At 34.3% G+C, this 23,663-nt stretch overlaps 2 protein-coding genes across 5 annotated transcripts in view; one reads left to right on the top strand and one right to left on the bottom strand.

The window, feature by feature from the left end:
- Positions 1 to 606: 606 nt before the first annotated feature.
- On the bottom strand, positions 607 to 12,929 carry LOC128519846 (protein lin-28 homolog A-like). Of its 2 annotated transcripts, none has more exons than XM_053493759.1 (4): positions 12,780 to 12,929; positions 12,158 to 12,339; positions 7,885 to 8,072; positions 607 to 3,781 (listed from the first exon to the last, which is right to left on the bottom strand). In XM_053493759.1, the coding sequence occupies exons 1-4, from the start codon at positions 12,787 to 12,789 to the stop codon at positions 3,475 to 3,477; spliced, it is 687 nt and encodes a 228-aa protein (XP_053349734.1). In that variant the 5' UTR covers positions 12,790 to 12,929; the 3' UTR covers positions 607 to 3,474. The 2 variants fall into 2 exon arrangements, with proteins under 2 accessions (XP_053349734.1, XP_053349735.1); XM_053493760.1 differs by having other exon boundaries at positions 607 to 3,778.
- A 7,486-nt stretch (positions 12,930 to 20,415) lies between these two features.
- The window catches only part of hace1 (HECT domain and ankyrin repeat containing E3 ubiquitin protein ligase 1), a 21,769-nt gene continuing 18,521 nt past the window's right edge, over positions 20,416 to 23,663 (top strand). Inside the window, exons 1-6 of one of the 3 annotated variants that reach the window (XM_053494576.1) lie at positions 20,416 to 20,672; positions 22,058 to 22,112; positions 22,194 to 22,283; positions 22,476 to 22,580; positions 22,923 to 22,998; positions 23,156 to 23,287. In XM_053494576.1, the coding sequence (XP_053350551.1) occupies positions 20,582 to 20,672; positions 22,058 to 22,112; positions 22,194 to 22,283; positions 22,476 to 22,580; positions 22,923 to 22,998; positions 23,156 to 23,287 (549 nt within the window). In that variant the 5' untranslated portion in view covers positions 20,416 to 20,581. The other 2 variants (XM_053494578.1, XM_053494577.1) reach the window with 2 other exon arrangements.

Below are 23,663 nucleotides of genomic sequence, written 5' to 3'. Positions count from 1 at the left end.
CAAAAGAGTCTCTGCCTTAAGCTTTTAAGTCATAAAGGACTGCAACCTGAATCTTTGAATCCAGAATTTTTGTCTTTTGTTTCTACATTGGAGTTCTCGTTAATATGAAATCAGTGGAAATGAAGAAAAAGACTCTTTGCTTTTTATAGTGAGCTAAAGGCAAAGTTCTCTGAATAACACTATTTTTATTGTGTTTATGTCCTCCAGTGACGGAAAAGCAGAGACACAGCCATTAGTTTCTCATAAGAATAACAAACCAAAAAGTGCACTGGAATCATTAAAGCACATACATGTTTCTATATATAACATAGCTGCGCTTTAGCATGGAGAAAAAAATAAATCATTTTGGCACAATATAGATAGGAAGGCCACTTTTGCTTACTTAATTCTGGCAAACATTGGTGTAGTGATGCTTCCAAAGCTTATGTGATGACTGCACATAAAATATCACAAACACACATATGTCTCTTTATTATAAGTCTGGCACTCTAAGAAGACAATGATTCCTGAACTTCTCTGGGCTTTTGCATTTTGCACATAGTAAAGTGTAATTTCTATCACAGTTAAATTCTTTGGTTTAAAAAAAAAACATAAATATTACCAGTCAAAACAATTTTATCAATATCTCCAATCCATTTAATAATTTTAACATAAAACATAAAAAAGAACAATAATTTGCCCATGTTTATACAGACTAATCATTACATCAGTATGCATGTTTAGAAAATAAGGAAGTTTCTAAATTTTAAACTGTAAGGAGGAAATAATTATGGTTAGATGATTAGAATACATTTAACTCTCACAGCTTTAAAACGTCTCAGATCACAACATACAATAAAGTTGTATTGTTGTAAAGTTACAACAATAAAACTTAAAACTATAAAAACGTCACTTTGTGTACAACAAGCAGAGGCATGTTACAGTAAGTTGCATTTAATGTCTTATTTTGCCCTTTATAGTAACAATTTGTCAAAGGCAATATTTTCTCTGTTGCGCAGTAATCTGACTTTTACAAACAAAATGATTGAGGTAGGAGTTACTGTAAACAGAAAAAAAAAAATCACAACCACTAAACTCAGGAAAATACCCTCCATGACCACTAGGAGGCACTAAATCTTTTAAAACACCTTCAGATATTGCCAGAACATAGTGTCCATCACTACAAATATGTCAGTACAGAAAAGTCCAGCAAGTGAATGGTTTGCACTTCAGTAATAAATTTAGAAGGTTTAAAAATCAAGAAATAGTACGCAACTGCTTTTGAGAAACAGTCCTGTTTCTCCATGAAATTTTAATAACACGTACAAGAAGCGTTTTCAGGAATTAACTAGCTGTAAATTATAGTCATAAATTACATATTTGGTAAACAAGTCCCTGAGATAAAGTTTCTCACTGAGAAACTCATTGTTCATTTCTGTGTAACAGTCAGGGATTTAACATGTTGTCATGCCACAGGTAACAAATAGAGTAAAAAAAAAAAAATCATAAGCAATATGATTTGAATTTTCTCACCTGGAAATTGCTACATGTAAGATTGTATAAATAATTTGTAAACATAAACAGTAAGTGCCATTAATTTCTTTCATCTAAGACTTACTAGGTGGCAAAACACCACATAGTTCTAATGTAAAAAAAAAAAATCACAATTAAGGTAACATGTATTGTTTGAACAGTAAGTGAAGTGAAGATTAATCATGTAATATCTGGTGATAAAATTGCATATCTCTAGAAAACTGGAAACTGAACTCTAATTATTTTATACTGTTTAACCTTACATGTAGCCCAGAATATAAAGCAGCTATTTAAATTAACGAAGTAGAACAAATTTTGTTAATACTATTAACAAAATTAACTGATATGGTCCGTATTTAAGCATAACAGTCAATCACATAAAGATGTCCAAATTAACAGGAATCCACACAACTAATGCAAATATTTTTGCTCTACATTCACTTATAATGGATGTCTAAGGGTAGTTATTAAATTCCTTCAATAAACATTTAAAAATATGCAACTATATAATCCAATGATGTTATGCTGTCTATCGGTGTTAATTATATGTCAGTGTGGTGTTAAGATTTGGCAGAAATGAGAGAATATAATACCAATGTTGTACATATATATTAGTATATATTTTCTAATATTGGAGCCACATTATTAAAAAAGTTCTTCTGGTCACTTCCATGCTCCAAAATGTTCCTAAATACATTTCACATAAACATTACTTAGCTGCCCCAACAACTGCCTTAGGCATCCATTATAAAAAAAAGCTCGAAGTAAAGAAAATGCATTATCTTCTTTTGTCATTAGAAGGAAACTCAACGATAAACATTAAAAATAAAAAGGCTAAACACCTCTACAGACATCACATCTGATGTAATACATGTAAATCAAATTGGAAAACGTTAGGTATTCCTTAAAAAAAAAAGACTGAAAAAAGGTTAAGTATTCCTTTAAAAGTTTTTTTTTTTTTTTTTTTTTACAAAGAAAGGTTACTTCTTTATGAAAATATATAGCAGGTCTCTTGCAAATCCACTGTACTTCTTTATGTCTGCCTTTCCACTATATGGATAAGTTAATGCATATAAGCTACTGCTGTTATATCATATCCTTCATCTCTGGCTGCTACAACAGCATAACTAACAAAACATCTGTGCAGTGTGATATTGAGTGTGCTTCTTCTGTACTTAATTTCACATGTACTTTATGCTTTATATGCTCTCTACAAGATGTTTCATTACCAAAATTGTATTATCATAGTAACCATGGAGTCAACAGGAACAGTACTAAGAGACATTATCTATGCAAGCATTCGAGTCAAAAGACCAAAATCTAAACTTACACAAAATAGATCAATACTATAAAGGTTAAAATTTAGGACCTGATTTTACAATGTAAACAATGTAACAAAACAAATAATCTCTGTAGATGTCTCATAAATGCTATATCATTCATATTAATTAATCAGATAGCAATGTACATTTTGTGGCTTTAGAACAATGGAAAGGGGAATTAATCATACTGATGTTTAAACCTTTAAAACGGGTAAGAAACCTTAAATCTCTTAATTTTCTTTGGCTCGTAATCATACAGTGTGCCTACAGAAGTTGAGAATCCCTGCAGCTGTTTTAAATTATTTATACTGCATTCAAGTTCAATAACACGATTAGGAATAAACAGCTAGGCAATAAAATTGGTAAAATGCATTTTAGCAAGATGTACAGTATGTTGTGCATGAGGTATCAGTCTCTTAAAAGCACTGAAAATCATTTGCGCTCCCTAAATCATTCACAGTGCATTGATCAGTAATAAAGAAAGCAGCGCACATTCCCTCTCTTTAGGTTAAAGAGATCCAGAGATGTTAACCTGGCCTCTACTTATTGTCCTGAGGTAGGATGAGTCCAGTAAAAGTCTCACAATGAGGAACTGAATAAATTTCGGCAGTCTAAAAGACTGGTGGACTGATTAAGCGACTTATTTTTTCCTCTTTTTCCTTTGTGATGAGGCAGCTTTTAGTGTGGGCTCCTTGGGTGAGCTAGAGGCTTTGCTGAGGGTGCAACTGTCCTGAGATGTGTAAGAGGCTCTTTGAGGGCTTGGGCTTTGGACAGAGCTCGAGCTGGGTGGCTCTAAGTTGCATCTTCCCTGAGTGGCCGAGGGTGATTTGTGAGGACAGTGTGCCACCATGTGAGAGGCACTCTGGCAGTAGTGGCACTTCTTGGGTTGAGGAGGGAGGCCACACTCTTTGGCATGATGGTCCAGACCACCACAGTTATAACAGCTGCTGGAAAAGACAAACTGAATCAGCAATGTGGCGTTTACACCTATATGTGCACACACATGCACACACGTGCAGCCACACACAAACAATAAGGTACCAGTGAAGGTTTGGACACACCAGTCAAAAGTTTCTATTTATTTTCTGCATTTTAAAACAATACTGGAAATTTACAAACCATGAAACAACACATATGGAATAGGTAATCAAGTAACAACAACAATGGTCAGTTATAATTTTATGGACTCAAAGATAAGCTGTTCTGGAATAGTTCTTGCAAGAACGCTATTCTCAAGTGCATTTGCAAAACCCACCAAGCATCATGATGAAACTGGCTCTAATGAAGACCATCCCAGGAAAGCAAGACCAAAACTTACCTCTGCTGCAGAGGAGAAAATAATTTAGAGTTACCAGCTTTAAAAAGCACCAATTATCAGCACCTCAGATTAGAGCTGTTATGAAGGATTTACGGAACATAGGTAGCAGACCCATCTCAATATCATGGCTTCAGTATTGCTTTACAATGTAGAAAGAGATAAAAATCAGAAACATTAGAGAATCAGAATTAAAAGGTGTGTCCAAACATTTGTATTTGTCGTATTTATACACACAGAACAGCCGTAACATTTTCATATAAAACATTAGGGCCTACTATTCTGTAGGTTTCCCTTGTGCTGCCTGGACAGCTCTGGCCCCTCAAGGCATGACTCTACAAGACCTCTGGGGGTGTGCTGTGCACCAGAACATTAGTGCTAGGTCGTATGGGTGTTGGTTGTGGGGTGTGACCTTCATGGATCAGACTAGTTTGTCCTGCGCATTCTGTGGGATTGGACAGGATGTGCGAGCCTTTGCTCCCAACAGGTGTACATGAGCCTTGTGTGCCCATCATTTTTTTTTCAGTGAAAGTAAATGCGTTAGAGTGGGCAAAAACTAAATTGTGCAAGGCCAAAACTGTCTACCTGGTATAAATGTACATCTAGGATCTCTAAAACATTTTGCTGATGGTTACAGCTGACATTACTTTCTGTACATCTCACTTTACAACAGTGCCTACCCCAGGTGGATCAAAAAGAAACCCAACCAGGGAAATGTCTGCCCCATATTTTTCCCCATTAGCCAATTTGTCTTTCAACATGACACACATTTGTGTAAGAAGTTCTCAGCATTGTGTCCTTGATTTTACAAATTGCCATGGTTTAAGTTATACACACACACACACACACACACTCTTATTTTTAAAAGTTAGTACCCTCTTTAAATTTATTGTTTTTTTGTGTGCAAACATATTCTCATATTCACATATACTCAAATCATCACCCCTCCACGGCCGTGCTTGACACTGGGTATGAGATGTTTCTGCTGAAACGCCGTTTGGTTTTTCGCCAAACATGGAGCTGGGCATTAAGGCCAAACAACTCCACTTTAGTCTCATCTTTCCATAGGACATTGTTCCAAAAGTCTTGTGGTTTGTTCAGATGCAGTTTTGTGAACCTCGGTTGTGCTTCCATGTTCTTTTTTAGACAGAAAAGGCTTTCTCCTGGTAACCCTTCCAAACAAACCATACTTGTTCTGTCTTCTTTAAATTTTGCTGTCACAGACTTTAACATTTAACATCCTCATTGAGGCCCGTAAACTCTGAGATGTGGCTCTTGGGTTTTTCTGTATTTCATTAAACATTGCACGGTCTAACTTTGACATTAAATGTCCTCTGACATCCACTCCTGTGAAGAATGGCAACTGTCTTGCATGCTTGCCATGTGAATAATCTTTCTCAGAGTAAAATGATGAACATCAGATTGTTTGGAAAAGGTTTTATTTGCTAATGATCAATTAATCAAGGGCTGATAATTAGCACCACCTGGCTGCAACTTAAATTGCATCCCTCTTAAATTAAGTGGAAGCAATAATTTAGATTTTCGTATTTAGTATTTAATACCATGTCTTTTTAATTTTTGCAAAAAAAATTATTTATGAAGATTTGCACAGCCAAAATTTTGTCGTTTGTCTGTATCTAAAATAAATTAATATATTCTGTATTTGCAAAATATTAAGACGCACTATGATCATATAATTTTTATTATGATTTTACACAAAAACAAATAGAATTAAAAGGGGATAATAAGTTTTAAACATGAACTATAAATATTTATCTAGGAACATCTGTAGTCCAACTAGGGACAGTGGACCATATATATAGTACTGTGCAAAAGTCTTATTGTCTGTAAGACAAATGTGAATGACTAATGAATGAATAATAATAATATAATAATAATAATAATAATGAATGTACATTTAAAACAAATGTAAAAATGAATAAATCATTAACATTACAAAAGAATACATGCCTTTCTGTAAAAAGAGCAACATATTACATGATAGAACAGTATTCAGGTGAAAAAAAAAGTAGGCTCCTCCTTATTTTATTTCTATTTAGTGCTCTTTATAGAAGTTTATTTTATGAAGGAATGTTTACAAAAGCAAGATTTTTGCAAGACACATATTCCCAGACATTACTGTACTGTAAGTAAAACAGCTCTTTGGTTTTACTGCGCATGCTGAAGAATACGAGTTATTTCAGTAATTTTGTCACACTTGCTCCTTTCTATTTTCATGCAAAACCCTGGAGCCTGCATTAGTTTTTTTCCACCTAAAAAATGGTATGTTATGTAATATGTTGCTTTTTCTAAGGGCATGCAAATATTATTCCGTAATGTTACTTATTTACTATTTTTTTATTGTATGTTTGGAACCAATAAATGGTTTTGTATATAATAATACATAAATGATACACATACATGACAACATTTTTACTAAACACAATGCAGTGTCTAAGACTTTTGCAAATTGCTGTATATAATGCAGTTGCTGTATATAATTGCTGTATATAATGCAGTAATGCTTATGTTTAAATACAACAAACTTTTTCATGGCCAGACATGCAGCATGTAATTCCTGCATGGTGAACAGGAAGTTGAAAGCATATTGAATGTGGGACATGTCTGCATTTCCTTGCTCTTTTTTCAGCACTTTTACTTTCAAATATAATAAATTTTAGAATCCACTAAGAGAACTATTAATAAATACATATCTAGAATAATGTTTTAACATTACTGTAGATTGTGCAGGACCAAGATTAGTTAGTAGTTTCATATTTATATGAATGTCCTAAAGGTGGGCTCTTGCATAAGGTGTAATAGACAATCCTATTACAGTATTTCTATATTAGTATGTACAGCACAGTGCAGTTAAAAAAATAATCATATACGCCTTCTCAACCGTATTTGGAGGGCATGGTACTGTATAGTTATGTTACCTAAAGACGTAAGGTATAAAATACCTTACCTACAACGTAAGGTATAAAGATTCTGTCTCTTAAATCATCAAACTGTGGTGGTAGTATGTTGCTGAACAGCAAGGATTTTATTTGTTATAGGAATTTTTAAATGAATGAGCTGTGGAACCATTTTACAATTTTGCACAGCACTTTCAGACATCTTGAAATAATATAATTGAGAAATTATTACCAGAAAAGCAATCTGTACACAAGCATGATAAGATGATTGCCAAAAGCATTAAATAAACATTGACATTTAAAGGAATGAATGATATTATAGCTATCACAATACAGGATTACGAGATAATTAATCACTGTATAAAACACAATCACAACCTTACCTGTGTATTGAGTTTATAGTGGAATGTCATACATGTTTTTTCCTGCACACTGTTAAGAATAAAATTGATGCTACAAGGCTTTACCAAAGCCCAAGCAGAAATAGCAGCAATTTAGCAGGGAAAAACGCACCCGCACACAAATGTGATAAAACCATGGCAACAAGCACAGACACACAGAGCACAGAGCAGCCTCTCTCTTGAAGAATGGAATAGAACGAACTATACCCGCTATCATAGCTCGAAACACAGAATTGTAATAGCAAGACCCTTTATCTCTATACCACTACTACCAAACCTTTCTTTGAAACACGTTAGGCTTTATAATATCCACATCACCCAATCCTTATATATTATCCCATGTCCTAGGGAAGAATACTCTACTTTGGAGAAAGCGTTTTAAACAATGCTACTTACTCACTCACTCACTCACTCACCGGTCTCCCTTTGGTTTTCGTTTTTGCTGCATGTTTTTCCCTTTGGGTCTTTTTTCGCTACCGATGCAATACACTCCTCCAGGACCAGTCACCCTCATACACTCCAGGCCCTTGGAGGACTTCTTGAACGTGAACTCAACCTCCTCCTCTTCCTTCAGACTCCGAAACCCCTCCATGTGCAGCTTACTCTGAGACAACAGAAAAGAAACATCAAAACATGTAACATTACACAAAGACAATAGCAAAATTAAACACTACCTGATGAAATGTATGTATATTTCATAAAATATTTGGTGGGTGGAAGATAATAAAAATAAAATAATAAAAACAATGCAAACAAACAAAAAAAAAACATACATACATGCACACATACATTATGTTAGGCCACATAATGTTAGGACCTCAAGAGTAAAATCAGCTGTGTATGATTAAATATCCATGTTTCCATTACTGATTATAGCCGTGACAAACAGTAGAGGAAACTATACCAATTGATAAGAGACAAGTCTGGTCTACCATACTGAATACCTAATATGTAATGTCAATTAGTTGGCCAACAGTTCAAATTTGTACTGGAGAAGGGACAATTAATAAATGCACCTAAATGCACAGAATATAAACAAACAATTCTCTCAATACAATATCTAAATTTATGGAGACAGTGTTTATAAAATTTGACTTGTCAAGTGTGTGATGAAACTGTGTTTTAATCTTTTGGTTAATTTAAACACTTCATATTATTTAAAATCTCCTTTTTAAAAAAATATTTTTCTCATAAATTTAGTTGGGTCTTCTTCAATGAGAAATTTATATTTGTGAAATTTATTAAAGTGCATTCTACAAATTGTAAAATATACGCTTTCAATTTTGTTTAAGTGATACAGATTAATTTGTATTATTTAATATATATATATATATTATATTTGAATCATTGGCACGGCTGAAAGAGGAATTTATAGGAATTACCCTATAATGCTCTTACCAATCGGCAGTTCATTACCTAGCTATCAAATAACACATTTCTTAAATAATTGTCATATTAATTGTCAAACATCAACTTAGCTATAAATTGTTTTAAGACTTTTGAATTAATTTAAAAGCAATTTTGTTAGTGTTTACATCTAATATTTAAACTTCTTTTTTAAATAGTACATTTTCAGTAAAAAAATTAATTTATGAATTTTGTAATTATAATGAACTATCCAACAAGTAATCTGTATTATCCTTATTTAAACTTTATTGCAACTATTAAATGAGCATGAATACACAACAATAATATAAATAAATTAGCAAAAAGATAACCAAATAAAGTTAATTATGTTATGTATTTATTAATGTATAATTAATACCTATTATAGAAGAATACATAAAACTTATCATAATGGAATAATTAACATATCGTTTTTTCATAGACAACAATCAACTATTTTCCTTACATTTTAATTAAGACCATCAAAATATATATATATATATATATATATATATATATATATATATATATATATATATATATAATTTTTGTTTTAATATATTAATTTATGGAATACATGGTAAAGTTATGAATGAAAATTATCTGTTCATATTCTCCATGATAAAGAGCATGTGTAATAGAGCATTATCTATAAATACATGCTTGCTTGCAGCCATCTTGGCTGTGTGAGTTAGACAAAGGAAAGAGAAAGGTTTATATGAGGAAGTAGCTGTACCCAAGGCATGAAAATGTATAAGTTAAGTGTTAAAACTTTGATAGGTGCATAACCACACTGCCCATTTATATGAACAACTGAAAACAATGATAAAACAAAAGTCTTTTTATCAATAAAATTATATTTAAAACAAAAAAGGATGTCCCAAATGCAAGAATACAACTAGCATGGTAAATTTAAGGCTTATAAAATAAATGATAAAACATTCTGATTGTTGTCCTTGCAAACTAATTGTAAATGCCATTCTACAGGAGTGTTTCTGGAACAGAGGAAAATAATGACAACAAGAGATTACAAACTGTTTCTGGCAACCATGAGAGGCCACTCACTCAGAGGCATTTCTGCTCCTCCCAGTAGAGATCAAGCATGTATGGACGACTCACAAGAGGAAGTCACGTGAACAGAAGCTACCTTTTTTCATCCTTTCTTCTTTTTTTTTTGAAGGAACCGAGTGAGAAAAAAAGCCCACGAGTAAGAGAAACAAAAGACTGGTATTAGCTGAGAAGGGTGGGGCCTACATGCCAAATGGTGAAATGGACTGTTGGTTAATCTTACTAGGGGCCCACAGTCTTCTTGACACAATAACAAAATCTAACCATCTAAAAAAACATGAGTGAAATGTGCACCATCAACCAGCTATACCTTTTCCAGAACTTGCAAATTCCATTTAAGGAGCAAGCAGCCCTGAAGCTGAAAAACTTTTTGCATTTTTTTTTCGAACTTGTTTTTCCCTCTCACAGTTTAACCTCAGAGAAAATGCATTTAAAGAAACCCTTCCCCCACAGTCATATGCCAAGGCTGAGCACAATAAGCATACATGTTTCAGTGGTGCTTAGACAGTTTTTTTGCTTACAGAGATTATTTGCACAATTAAACAACGTAAGGACATTTTCCCCATCTCAGTAAAAAGATCAAACAAAGCTACCAAACACACAAAGCCCACAACAACAATATGGATGCAAATGTGAAAACAGAAGGGGGAAAAAATGACTAATTTTCCCAAGCTGTTCAAATCGTTACTAAACAATTAACTTATATAAGTTTACAGTCACATAAAGGTATGATCAGGGCAATGGCAAAGAATATGTCAGGAAATTAAATGAGGCGTGTGCAAAAAGAAACTGCAACCATCAAAGTGATCAAAGAAAAACACTTTTAGACATCCACACAGAACTAAAGTGGACAGAGGTATGTTCTTCACTGCAACATACCATTATCTAGCTATATCATATAAAAGAGTACCAGCTTCAATTATAGCAATTATAGTAATTATTATACAATTTACTATGGTAGTATAGCATATAAATTAAAGATTTGTTGTGCTTGAAGGCCAGTCCTCACAGATTATGCTGCACAAGCATAATAACTCTATAAATGTTGCATTATAGTATATCATATACTATACCGGTTTAGGAAGAATCTTTTCAAATTTATTATGTTATTATAACAATATACTAGCATAACAACAACCTGTAGAAAATAAAAATAATAAAATGAAAGACCCTTTTCAAATTTATTATGGTATTATTTTCTAAAGGTTGAATGTTTGCAAGCACATCTACATTTTAATGTTGATATAGTATAATTTTTACATATTATTTATTGTGCTAATATTGTAAAATAATTACAGATCCCTTATGATAGCCAAGCTTATACTTTGACAGTTTATAATGTCACTGCAGTGTATTCTTTACAAATATAATTAAATGGTGGGATTTTTGAATGATTAACATAAAGTCAATGACTGTTCACCCCTAAAAAACCTGTAAGACAAATCACAAAAGTTGTGCCAGAAAATGCTCAGTGCAACCACTTTTTTCCACCAGCAAGATGAACTACTGAACATAAATGACCAAATACATCTAATGTAAAGCATAAATGGATAACAAAAGATTCACAATTAAAACTGAAATGAAACTCAATACTCTGTAGTTTGTTATGTTTGAATTTCATACCCTGAGTATATGTGTAAAGGCTTGTAAGCAAGATAGGCATTGAGGTTATAGGGACTTACTGTAAGCATGATACTTGTGAGATGGTGTTGGAAAAAAAACAGCTCAAACAATCAAGACAATTGAACTTAGAATTATGTAAACGACCTCAGGCTATATGCCTCACGTATGGGAATACTGTACAATACGAGTGAAGTGAACGTTGAATGAAAACCCAGGAGACACAGCTCTGTTATTAAACGCCATTTTCAGTTTAAGGTAGTCAGAAAGCACAGGGTTTTTTTTTATTTAAAACTAAAGTGGTGTTTGTTGCTTAAACGTTATAACAGCTGGGTAAAGATGGTTAAGTAAACTTGTAACCACAAAAAAAAAAATCATCAATCTGAAGTGTAAACAACGAGGCCTACGCTGACATGAGCCTAATCCTGTGACCCCGAAGTAATCTTTTTATGGCCGAACATAAAGCATGGAGGTGTGAATGTGAATGTGGCGTTCTCTGAAAAAGGCCTTCCTCGTTTAGGAGTTACACAAGACTAGGCCTAGGGCACAGGACCACGAGCATTATCTACTCCCTTAGGTTCAGCTTTTTATTATCTCGGTGAATAGTAGACTTACTTGGTGAACAAATACGTCCAATGGAGGATCGATATGAGTTCCTCCACGATTTGTCATCGATATGAATCCAAAGCCCATTCGTACATTAAACCACTTACAGTGGCCTGTGCCGTACATGGGCGAGGAGCCAGTGCCTTCCAGCGACTCGGGACGCAGGCGCCCTCCACCATTCCCCACTCCTCCTGACAGGGTAAACAAGACACAAGGTTAGCATGGGCTACATCACCAGAAAGCCTTATATACCATGACATATTAACTTTACGGTAATGTGTTCCCTTAATCGTTTTTCAGACTTTTTTTGGCTATTGATTTCAGTGTATTTATTTGAGTAAGTTACTGGTTACTGGATCGGTAAGCCTGAGGTGCATATAGAGACGAAAAAAAAACATTAGGCTTACTACCGTAGAGTACATAAACAAAACAGGTGTACTTCTCGTCCTTAATGTCTTTGTAAAATGTTGTACACAAGCACAGTCAGGATAACTATATCCCCAGGGAATAAACACAAGATGCCCGTTTTAAAAGGCATCACACTAGTGAACTAGCCAACACACAAGTAAGAGAGAGAAGCGGCGCGGACAAGCTGTGCAGCACAGGCTACGTTGCTACAACCATAAGATACCTTCGGCCATGTTTCCTTTGGCTCTCTTGCTCCAAACTTCGGAGAGTGTAAATCCTTTCGTGGAAATATTTGGTCCTCGTCATAAATGTAACACAATGCTTTACACAAACCATAATGTAGCCAGCATGATCTAGCGTGCGCTCCAACAGACAGACGTTTTTCTCTTTTGCATCTAGCGCCCTCCCCCCGTTCGCTTCTTCTCACTAGCCCCGCCCATTTCGGTTCACATGCCCCTGTACGCCAATTACAACCACCCGTTTCTCTTCGAATTCGGGTTTGGGGGCGGAGCCTAGCGAGACACGGCAACCAATCGTCGTTGAGTCCACACATTCCCGGAGAATCCTTACTGAAGAAAACATCTATTTTTCTGCGTTTCCACTACACGTGAAATGCTTTTCTCGGAACGAAGTCAAGGTGATTGTTAGTGTTATTAAAATATCTTGTAGGACTATATACGGTTTAAAGAGCACAAAAAGTAAGGACAATCATTTAGATTTTTAAAAATATCTCTATACATTTGATTATTGTTCTGAAACCCTACTTTACTAGACACTTGCTAAGTGAAAAATGTGTATTATATCGTATGTATAAATATACATTTTAGCTGGTATCGAATTGAATCTCCCGAGTAAAAGATATTTCCAATTCCTGAATATAGACCGTTTCTGTAAACGTGTTGTTAATACAGGTTATACCTGACTGGAATTGAGTTAAAGTTAGACTTATGCATGTTGCCCTTATAGGCAGTAGATAACAGTAACATAGCCGCCAACACAAATACCAAACATGAATAATCTTAGACCATTAGGTCTGCATAATCAAGTGGGCCACATCATTCAGTCCAAAGAAACTGACTAAAGTAGCCTACAGCCAACGACCATCATTAAACTAATAAAAGACATAGGAACATACAATATTAGGTTTCCTTACTTAAGAAAAATGTATTGCATGGCTACTCCTTTAAGGGTAACGCACTGCTTCCTTTGTTATCGGAAACACACTGACTTGTCGTGTGTGTGTGTGTGGGTTACCCACTGATTCTCTGATGAGGGATGCTGTGGGGGTTGGAAGGCTCTGCATAGCATACATGTTTCTCTCTCTCTCTCTCTCTCGCTCTCTTTTTCAATGTAAAAACTATCAAACTTATTTAGCCACAAATTGCATAAACGAAGAGATGATAATGTTTTCCGAAGCACATTTATTATGTGTCGTATATATTAAATATATTACCGTCGAATTGCTTGGATAGCAACTATATCTACAGTTTGACACATTTACAGAGTTACATATTAAAGCAATTATGAATAAAGCTGCAATCAATTACATTCATAATATGCAGCTTCATTCATAATTACTTTAATATGTAACAGTAAATTAAATAAATATTAATTTATATATAAATTAATATTTGTATAAACTAATAGACTTTAATTTTGTTTTCTTAAAGGCGAAAACGGGGAAATACAGTATTTCGTTTTGCAAAATTCCTCTGTGCATTGTATTTGGAATTAAATACCCGCACAAAGAACCTAAACAACAAACAGATGGTCTAGGTTAATAGAACTGGATGTGATCTCTTTCCTCGAAAAATATTACAGTTTGGAAAACATTTAACTTTACAACTCTTTCCTTATTATACAGTTTCGAGTAGAACCACTTTAGTACTCGAAAGGACTCTTACATAACTTTTAAGTTTTTTTTAAGGGAGCACACTCAGTGCAAGTAGTATTGGAAAATCATAGGTCAAGAAATGTATCGATCAGGTTTTCTTGAAGAACTGCTTTTAACGTGGTTTGCGATGTCAAAGGTCTAACAAACCTTTGCAGATTTTCGCACCTTTTTAATTGTATTATAAATTAGGTCATTAATCATGATGAGCGCCCCCTCGTCGCTGGCTCTGGGAAGTGCATAGATCGGGCCTGGAAAGGGTTAATTTTGCCAACAAGACTTAGACCGAGAAGTCTTTTTTTCCGGGCAGACTGAACCCAAACAGAAGCATAAATTAAGCAAGCATATGTATGGTGGATTAGAATGCAAATTTATCGTTTGCTTTGGGACCGATGAAAAAACCCGAAGCTTATTACACGGGATCCCAGAAGAGGTTTATGGCGTCATTAATTTCCCAAATACTACTACTACTACTACTCATAGCCTACTACTACGTGGAACTGCTTAAAATGAAACACTGGCTTCAAAAGACCTCTCAGGAATTTTACAGGTTAGATGTTGCGCACAAAAAAACATAGTTCTGTTGGTGATTCGTGCCAGTAATTGCTGCATGTTGTAGCACTGCAGTAGTGATGCTTACACGAACACCAGTGCTGAAAAAATGACAAATTTGACAAAACTGCCCTACATATTGTCCTACCTGCCGAAATAAGGGTTTCTGGGACAATTAATCTTAGCAGCATTTATTTTCTCGCAGGTAAAAGAAAGTAATAACAAATGTAACTTATCTCTTTACTGGAATTGATTGATAAAAGTAAAATTACTCTTTAATTTACAACTCGTGCGAGGTCATGTGATAAGCATCAAACAATCTGAACCTTTTTATGGTTATAAAATTGTTGTGACTAGTATATTATACATACATATTATATGCCTACAGAAAACCTTAAATGGTTCAAATACATTCAGGTACATATGTTTAGAATTTAATCATTTTAACTATGTCCCAAATTGGGACAGTATGGATGAGATTAATTGAGTCAGTCTTAAAATACAGTGAGTGGAGAGTGGAAAAGTACAGAGGTAAAATTGATGCTTGAAATAAGCCACAACTATGATTAAATATGAATTATATGCTTTTTTTATGCATTAAGTTGTGTTTTATAAAACATCTTAAGAGGCAGGGTTACACTTTCTTCAGGGTTACACTCATTTTCTGAGTTACACTTAAATTAACTGAGAAATATTAATTAAACCAGCCTACTGATAAGTAAACAGATATATATATTTTTTACTTAGTGTTACTTGTTTACTTGTGTTCAAGTAATTGTAATAATTAATTGTATTATTATTATTATTATTATTATTATTATTATTACTACTACTACTACTACTACTACTATGAATAATAATAATAATAATAATAATTATTATTATTTAATCAAATCCTATGTTACATGGAAATAAATCAACTCACATTGGTGTGTTGGTGTTTTTTTAAATAAAGTTTAGATAATCTTTATATAAATCTATAATGTTAGAAGATATTGAAGAATTTCTAAACCTTGTTATTGGTGGTAGTAGTAAATAAAATTAATTACCAAATAATAGCTAGATCAACATTTTGATGTCTAGTCTTTTTATATATTGGTCGTGTTCATACACTATTACAATTTATTGATGGTGAATTTAGAAACTGTCCCAATCCAAAACTGTCCCAATTAATTCACCTTTATGTTTGTACCCACCACAAAATAACATACACACATAAATCATGTTGAAGAAAAAATAAATACTGTATATCTGCTCTATCTGAAGCTGGACATGTGAATGTAGTATATATGTTTTGTAGAAATACTTGAAAATTCTCAATTATTTTAATTATAAACTTCATTATTATATTAAAATAAATCTTATAATATATGTATTAGTAGTAGTATTTTCTTGTAGTATTTACTTTTCATTAAAATATTAAAACGTTTTTATTTCATTTTACCTAATTGTCTTTAAAACAAATGTATACTTTTTAAGCTTTACATATTTATTTAGTTATTTCTATAAGTTCTATAACTTATAAGTACTAAGTTAAAGATATTATCTTTCTCTTATATCCAGACTGACTATATACAGTAAACTGAATATTAATTGAATGGACTCCTATGCTTTTTATGTACATTGTGGTTTGGCTTCCATGTTTATCAGTTATCAGTGTTGTCCTCTTCTTGCTACACTGTGTAGTTAGCACGAGAGCTATCTGCATTAATCTAACAATGGATAAGGCACCAGACAATTTTGAATATTAAGAAAAGAAACTTTTGCCCCACCAAGGATATAAGACTTGCATAAATGAGCTGTTTACTTTGCCTCATTAAGGTATGAGCTCTATCTACTTTGAAAGAACATTAATTGCAGGGGCTACCTAATTGGCTGGACAGAAAGAAAAAAAATTATTTAATGGCAACCTCTAATTATTTACAGTATATTTTAATTATTTAATGTCACTTATCCATACTGTGCATGACTATTTCATAAAAGGGACACCATATTGAGTTAGTTAGCAAACAGATATTGAATGTTTTTAGGCGAAACAGCAGTGTTTCTTTAAAAATATAAATAATTTAACAGTTATATGTTTTCTACAGTTGAAGTAATAAAAGTTTCTGTTTGAATAAAATTATGACATCTATTTTTTCAGTTGAAGCATTAACGTTTTAGTTTTCCATATTTGAGTAAAATCTATTTTTCTAGTACATTTTTGTCAGAATGCATCCATGTTAAACAAAAAAAGAATTATGTTGTTACATTGTTTATACAGTATTTTAATTTCTAATTTCCCAGTGGTCAAGTATTTTTCTACCAAGGAATGAGTTAATCAAATGATATATATTAAAATATATTTTTTTTCACATTATAAGCATTTTTGAAATCCATAAAAAACCATCAGGGTCATAATATAAAACCTGAAATCGATAAAAAAGTGTCTGGAATTCAACATATACACATTGTTGATTGTCAAGTTTCAAAAACAATTATTATATTTCACTTTTAACAAGAAGATTGTTTAGAAGAGCCATATGAACAAAACTTTTCTCTGAGAGCCTATGGAACACAGTGCCTAAACTTTTAAAGTATTGCTTGAACTAAAATTGTAATTGGGTATAGTTTGTTTTTCGTGACCGACAGACTGGGTTGCTTTTACTGTACCTCCTCCCTTAGATGCTCTAAGACCATGCAGTAGAATGTACTATTGACTGTCTCACCTCTGGGGTCAAATTCATAAAGCACAATAGCGCAAATGTTGTGAAGATTTTCCACTGTGAAGACTGTTGGTTCATTTCAAATGTTGATCTGTTGGTCATACCCATACTTCCAAGTTTTGTCACCAGATCCTCGGTCAGATCCTCGACATGAAGGACTGTTCATCCACAGCACGCTGACGGAGTTCTTGGCAAACTCCGGTGCAATGTTTCTTTTGCTCCTGCGTCACCAGCCTGGAGAACAACTTGGCAGCAAAACGGTGCATGTTCAAATCACACGTGAGGATTGTCTGGACTGTTTCCTTTGACACACCAACAATGGCAGCAATGTTGTGGATTGTTCTACGATGATCATCATGCACAAGTTGCCATATGGTTTCGACATTTTTCGAAGGTTCACCTTGCTAAAGTCTTCCTGATTTCTCTTTTTATTTCAGTGTTGTTCTTCCAGTCTTGAAGTGCATGTGCATCGCAAAACACCTCACTCATTGCAGCATCACCATCTTCGTGGTTTCACACAGAATTTCATGTTTGTTTTGTTTTAACTTGCTGTCCATGATAAGGCAGACATGGTAACGCATGTGGTCAGAATAACACCAGTTGCACAGCTCCCGATGTACTGTATACAGGACAATGTCTTTTGGCCCACTGACTTATAAAGGTCCCTGTTAGCATGTGTGCAGCCTTGTGATGCCATCTGTTCATACTACTACTACTACTACAAATAATAATGATAATAATAATAATAATAATAATAGTAATACTAATACTAAATATAATACTACTTATAGAACATTTTGTAATAACCAACTTTGTTAAAAAGTTTCACACCACTATAAGATTTGGATATGATTTTATATGTGTATGACCCATGAAGACAACAGCTTTCATGAACAGTTTTAACTGGCACAAAAACCAACATGTCCTGAAAATCCAATCACATGACTTATTTCTGTCTTGTTATCGGTGAAGCAAACCTACAAGGCAGCAGCTGTCATGGGTGAACTAAATTACACACAGTTACCGCAGTAATAATGGGGAACATATATGCATCGCTTAATGCCTGCAATGCATTCTGTGAAATAGGACATGCAATTTTAATGTTGTGCGTACATAATGTTATATACAGTACTTAAAACTATCTGGGATACTGTGGAATAAGCACTGTGGTGAAGTTAATCCACATCTCTTGCTCAATTTCTTCTTGCTCCTGCTATCACTTGCACTGGTATAATGCATTTGGGTTCATGATGCACTTATGATAATATTTTAAAAAGACAATTAAGTAGGGACACATGAACCTTAGAAAAGATATAAGATACACATGTTGTGTGAAGGAAACTGTTGGGTTTGCTGCATCTGCTTATGTCCCTTGTCTCTCTTGGTTCTGTATTGGGATACAACCAAGTTTGAACCAAGTTATAATTTTAATGGACCACATTTGTATGTGCAGTAAGACAATGCACAAACAGACATTACATATAGTATATGGTTTATGCCTGTACTATGATAAGGTGCTGTGGTCAGTTACTGAAATGAAATTAAGAGTGGTTGAGGAGAAGGCTGATGATACTGTAAACTGAGATTTTTGTATTGTTTATGAAGTTTCTCATGACCTTAACCAGTGACTCATTAGAAAAAAAAACTGTCAAAGCATGCATGCTTTTTTTTTGTTTTGCAAAATAATACACAAACACACTTACACATCAGTTTACAATACTTCTAGATTAATTAAAAAATATATAATTTCATAAAGGTCTAATAAAATTGAGATCTAATTTTTTTGTCAATTGAGGTTTAAAATAAAATTTAAAATAAATATATACAATGAAAATACCAATAAAACACAAACCCTAGAGAAAAACAAAAACAAATGTGAAAAACAATTTATGGTCTAAAATTATACCCAGGGTGTATTAGATTCACTGTGACCCTCAACAGGTTATACAGTATCCAGTTTCGTCTAGAAACTGTGTGTAGATGAGTAGATAGTACAACATGATATGTACATATTTAAATCTTTATCAACCTGTTACACTACCGTCCATGAGGACACCTTGTTATATATATATATATATATATATATATATATATATATATATTAGAAATAACTATAAAAAAAAAAAGGTTAAATCTTGCAGACTTTTTTTTTTTTTTTTAATTGACCCTTTGAGGGAACTCTGAACTGTTAACCATTTCGGAGTGTGTCCCAGATTAGTGCATATGGACTGGAAAAAATTATTTTGATTAAAAAAAAAAAAATTACCAAACAAGCAAGCAAGCAACCAACCAACCAACCAAACAACCAAATAAACAAACAAAACAAGAAAACCTAAATGCATAGTCCGGTCTCCTGTATGTCTGATGTTTTTCTTTCTGACAATGCATGGTTGAACAGCATATTGGGACTTCCAAAAAGGCCTAATATGTAGTCTATCTCATTTTATTAATGCCAGCAATGACTGGTGAGATGAACATGGCATAAATGTTCATGTTATTAAGAATCGTCCTAAATATACCTGCATATACCTTTCTCTGCTCTATCACACCCATTTTTATTCAGAAAAGACTAGCTGATTGGTTAAACTGGGTGTGTTGCAAGCAAGAGTTTTAAAGAATTGAAAGGGGGAGAGATCCACAACTACATTACCCAGTATGCATCGCGAGAAGAAGGTAATGAAAACAGGAAGCGAGCGCTCACAAGGAAGTAATGCCAAATGGTTCAGACGGGTGTCATGTCTTTATGTTGGGTTGAGTTGGACGTTGCGTAGCCTCTCGACGAAATGGATAACCTAATGGATTTAGACGTTTAAATGTAGTTAAAGGGAGGCGCAGAAGCTTAATTACAGCCCCTCCATCAAGGTATTCCCTGCTCGTATGATGGAAAGGGCGATGGAGCAGTTAAACGTACAGCTGAACCGACTGACGCGCTCTTTACGCCGCGCCAGGACAGTGGAGCTCCCCGAGGGTAAGCCTGGACCATTTCCCTTTACTTAACGCCATTGTAATCAGCATTGTGACTTCTGTTTTCACACGAGTGTGTGATAAAGCCAGTTTCTAGCTTCACACATCCGATAGTAATGTTATGTTCTTAGTAAGGCCTATACACGATACGCTTTGGTTTTATTTAAGCAAGTTATGCGTACATACGTTTTTACAACCGTTTGCTGTAATTTGATAAAAAAAAACAAGCAAAAATATAAACACACACACTAATCAGGAAGTCAAAGCTCGATCTACCTTTAAGACAGTGGCTGACCGTGGACATCAAAATAATGTCACCAGTAGTGCAGCACCATATTCAGTTTGCTTTGGTAGCATGGTGTTTTATGTATAACATTTAATTCATGTCGGTTGCTTTATGATACACTTTGTCACTGTGTAAACATCATGTAGATGCACTTTCACAAAAACATCTATCCATTTAACATATCCTCTTTTCTCCCCCTCTTCCCTCCATAAAACCTTTTCTCTCTCCATTCTTCTGCTCATCTGTACTTTTCCCCTTTGTTTCATATTTCTGTACTTCCTTCCACACTCCTCTAATCATGTTATTGCCCGATTATGGTTGTGTTGGATCTGGAACCTGTCCCAGGGACACTGGGTGTGAATCAGAAATACACCGTGAATGAGACACCTCTCAACTGCAGGGCGCCATGCACAGGCCCGTCACACTTGGGGTCAATTTTTATAGCCAGTGCACCCACCAGCATGGTTCTGAAATGTGGAAGGAAACTGGACAGCCACCATAGAAATAGCAGTGAATGAAGATTTGGGTGGTGAATCATTCTCAGTACAGCATTTACAAAGACATGTTAGTGTGTGATGCTAGTATGAGTCTGTCAGGAACACTAGCAGTACTGCCACTTTCAAAAGACTAGCCAAGCTTTTATGGAAATTGTTAATCCACTTTGTAGGTACAATTAGACAATAGCCCTTTATAACTGACTATAGATTTACTATGGACTGGATATTTTTTGTTTGATGTTTGTTTCCAATTCAGCACTGACGCAGATATGTTTGAAATACACCCCAGTGAAGCTGCTGAACCTGATACGCTTGTACATTGGTATGGGGGATAAATTGCGCATAAAGCCATTAAGGTTACAGACAGAAGTTTACGTAAGTGCGGCTGTAAGCCTAGCATATAGGTAGGTATATGTATTGAAGTGGCCAAGCAGGGTTTCCAACTTGTGAACATATCCTGTCCACAAAGACCTTTGGTCCACAGATAAACTGACATTTACATACAGTATTCAATCTTTTATGCAGTGGAAGGGAATGAAGCCTTGTCATTGTTTTGAGATAACCTGATTAACTGATATTAGGTCATTGTTCTCATTTTCTGTACAGACAACGAGACTGCTGTCTACACGCTAATGCCTATGGTGATGGCAGATCAACACAGGTAGAGGGCTAAAATAAATAAAAAATGTGTAATAATTTGAATATTCTGGTGCTTAAAGTGTTTTTTTTTGTGTTTTTCTAGATCAGTCTCAGAGTTGCTCTTGAACTCAAAGTTTGATGTTAACTATGCATTTGGACGAGTGAAGAGAAGCCTCCTGCATATAGCTGCCAAGTATGTTGATTCGAAATTAGCACAGAATCAAATGTTTAAGTATAATACTTTGCTTCTAGTGTCTCACATTTTGCATCTGCATTGTTATCTAAATTCACAAAGTAATAGCTGAACTTTTATATCAGGTTGCTTGTTGTTGCACAAAATGCATCTGATTTCACAGTTTTGTTTTTTATCCACATATCTTCTCAGCTGTGGGTCAGTGGAATGTTTGGTCCTCTTACTGAAGCGAGGAGCAAACCCAAACTACCAGGACATCTCTGGATGTACTCCACTCCATCTGGCAGCAAGAAATGGGTAGAGTGTTTCTTTTCAAACTGATACACTACTGCCATCTCCTGACCACAATACATTCCTTAATCCAGCCTCAGTGTACTGCATGGTTTCAGGATTTCCCTGATACAGCTCACGGGGACATGATTTTCCACTAACGAGCTGGATTAGGTATGTAGGAAGCAGTGAAAAAACTGATTAAGACAGTGGATTTCCAAGATTACGTCTCTCACGTAATATAACAAACACTGGAGTGAGTGCCTACTTAGAGGGAAGAATTACTTTGTCTTCACCAAACATTATTCAACATAATTTTTGCATTATTTGTAAAAATAATGTCAATTATATGCATACTTACTTTAACAGGCAGAAGAAGTGCATGGGTAGACTGTTGGAGTACAATGCAGATGTTAACATCTGCAACAATGAAGGCCTAACTGCTGTAAGTATATGGTGACCATAATGATAAATTTTAAACTGTTATTAGTTGTTAAACATAACATAAATCAGCTATGTACTCCTAACCCTGTTGTTGAATGGATTATTTTTTTTGTTTCATGCAAAAAATGTAAACTACCTCTGTATTTTTGTGTCTACAGATTCACTGGCTGGCTGTTAACGGGAGGACGGAACTACTTCATGACTTGTTGCAGCATGTATCCAATGTGGATGTGGAGGATGCCATGGGTCAGACAGCCCTACATGTGGCCTGCCAGAATGGACACAAGACTGTAAGATAATATTTAATTAATTAAATGATTGTAGTGAGCCTAGTCAGGATATTTGTAATCAGATAATTGCTAATACATTATTTCTGAAATGCATGAGACTAATTACTACTATACAGCTTGTTGTCTGACAATTATTATTATTATTATTATTATTTTTTTTAAAGATCTGAGATCAAGTAAGCATTAAGGGAAATATTGGCATACTGGACCAGTTTGAAATAAATCAGATTTGATATACATTTTCCTTTTATGTTGTTTAACACCATAAATGCTAAGGATGAAAATTACTTGTTTGACACATCCCTTTTTTAATGAATCCACATAAATGCATGTAATATAATTGGGTTACAATCTATATACTTGGTATCCATCCGTC

The sequence above is a fragment of the Clarias gariepinus genome, chromosome 4 (assembly GCF_024256425.1).
Source record: "Clarias gariepinus isolate MV-2021 ecotype Netherlands chromosome 4, CGAR_prim_01v2, whole genome shotgun sequence".
NCBI classification, from domain to species: domain Eukaryota; kingdom Metazoa; phylum Chordata; class Actinopteri; order Siluriformes; family Clariidae; genus Clarias; species Clarias gariepinus.
The sequence above is the reverse complement of the archived record's forward strand: the minus strand, read 5'-3'. Positions and strand labels throughout refer to the sequence as shown.

Bases quoted from the DNA above. Each gene is read 5' to 3' on its own strand.
- LOC128519846 (XM_053493759.1), bottom strand. The intron at 8,073-12,157 runs GTAAGTCTACTA...CTGTTGTCTCAG, and splicing joins TGGACGTATTTGTTCACCAA to AGTAAGCTGCACATGGAGGG. The intron at 3,782-7,884 runs GTGAGTGAGTGA...TGTCTTTTCCAG, and splicing joins CGAAAACCAAAGGGAGACCG to CAGCTGTTATAACTGTGGTG.